Genomic DNA, 1,738 nt, shown 5'->3' with positions numbered 1-1,738 from the left:
TGTGTGTGTGTGTGTGTGTGTGTGTGTGTGTGTGTGTGTGTGTGTGTTTGTATGATGTCGGGATGCTGTGGCTTCACAAGGATGTTGAGGTCAGGACAAACATACAGAGTCAGCTCTGCCCTTACTTCATGGCCTGCAGTAACCCTTACTGCCATGCCTGCTCGGCGAGGTCCTTCACCCTCTGACCATCTCTTGGGTAACCACCTGGATACTTCAGCTCATTGTTGATCTCAACCATCTCAGTTTTTAGTTTCTTCCAAAATAGACCCAGGCCCTGTTTGTTTGCACTCATCACCTACCTCCTGTCTAGTTCCTGCCTTTGGGCTCTCGTAGACCCGTGGTGAGCAATAGGGCTATTCTAAACTGCAATCTCTCCGGCTTTTGTAGCTACCAGATACACAGAGGGCCCCGGGTCTCATCTTCTTAGAAACCCTGACCTTGGTCCACTGTCCCTCCTGTGGTCACAGGATTGTCAGTCTCTAGGCTTCTATTCCAGTGGCTGACATTTCTACAAGATCTGCTCTCAAATGCCCCGCCTCAGGAGGATGGACGGCACAGCATCGCATCTGCAGGCTCCCCTGAGCCTCCTACCTCAGGAAGCAAGCCCGTAGTCTCTCCCATACTGTCTTCCATTCTTTTCAGCATCTTGATGAAGTAAGGGTCTCCATAGTCAAAGCGATGGGCATAAACGAGGGATGCGATCACATTGCACGCAGCTTTGTTCAGGAGCATGTAGGGACTGACGGGGCTCCCTGGGAGGGGAGATGCAAGCCTGTCAAGACATCCTTTCTGTCTCCCTGTGCCCGTCTGCCTGCCTCAGCCATCACCCACCAGCCTGGTCGCTGAAGGCGTCACACAGGTGGCCAGCCTCCTCCGTCACCCACTGCTCCAGCGATTTCCTGCCCAGGCCGAAGTTGCGCAGGGTGGACACAAAGAATCTCCGCTGCTCTCGCCACTCGGGCCCGTAAGGTGCAAAAACCACACCTGCAGACACATCTGTGTGTGACCAAGGACACCTGCCTGTCCTCTGCTGTCATTCGCTGGAAGGAATGTCACTCATAACCATGTTCCTTCCCCCCAAAACACATCCCTATCACCCATCCACAGCATGCTCTAGTCTCCACAGTGGACCTCAGGGGCTTTTTGCTGAATTGCTTAACTGCGTGTCCTCTCCTGGCTCCTGTACCCATGTCTGGCTCTGATCCCATCTCTGCCCCCACACAGCCTTTTGCCTTTAGCTTTGGGTCCATAGCCATTTTGCTGAAAGATGGGCATCTCAGGGCGGTCAGCAGTGTCCTCTCCACAGGTCAGCAGCACTTCCCGCACGGCCTTCAGTCCATTGACCACAACCATTGGCCTTCAGGCCATCTGCAGGCTGAACACGTCCCCATAGCGGTTTCGAAGCTGAAACAGCAGGACACAGCACTTAGGAAGTAGAGGCCCCCACCGGTCCTAGAACCAGGAACACTGCACTAGCATTGGCGTAGTTTGTGTGGGAGTATGTATGTGTGTTCTCTAGCACACATGTATGTTTGTGTATGTGAACATGTATGTGTTGATGTGTGAGCACATGCGTGTTTGCATGTCTGTACCTCTGGGAGTGTTACTTGGAATTGAACCTCTGTCCTCACGTATCCTGGGCAAATACGCTCTTCCACTGAGCTCCATCCTCTGCCTGAGACCTGATGCCGTGGCCCTGGGGCATCTCCTCTTCTAAGTTCAGCAAAGGATTCCTGGA

The 1,738-nt window shown here is 53.3% G+C and overlaps 1 protein-coding gene across 3 annotated transcripts; it reads right to left on the bottom strand.

Annotated features, from left to right (window-relative positions):
- Positions 1-522: 522 nt before the first annotated feature.
- On the bottom strand, positions 523-1,673 carry LOC129674800 (cytochrome P450 2D3-like). 3 transcript variants are annotated; one of them, XM_055604904.1, is made up of 4 exons: positions 1,593-1,673; positions 1,233-1,404; positions 832-996; positions 523-752 (listed from the first exon to the last, which is right to left on the bottom strand). In XM_055604904.1, the coding sequence occupies exons 2-4, from the start codon at positions 1,351-1,353 to the stop codon at positions 538-540; spliced, it is 501 nt and encodes a 166-aa protein (XP_055460879.1). In that variant the 5' UTR covers positions 1,354-1,404; positions 1,593-1,673; the 3' UTR covers positions 523-537. The 3 variants fall into 3 exon arrangements, with proteins under 3 accessions (XP_055460879.1, XP_055460881.1, XP_055460880.1); XM_055604906.1 differs by having other exon boundaries at positions 832-984; XM_055604905.1 differs by having other exon boundaries at positions 1,620-1,643.
- Positions 1,674-1,738: the final 65 nt, after the last annotated feature.

The sequence above is a fragment of the Psammomys obesus genome, unplaced genomic scaffold (assembly GCF_907164565.1).
Source record: "Psammomys obesus unplaced genomic scaffold, mPsaObe1.curated_primary_1811, whole genome shotgun sequence".
Taxonomy (NCBI): Eukaryota; Metazoa; Chordata; class Mammalia; order Rodentia; family Muridae; genus Psammomys; species Psammomys obesus.
Note: the sequence above shows the minus strand (reverse complement) of the source record. Positions and strands in the feature narration are given on the sequence as shown.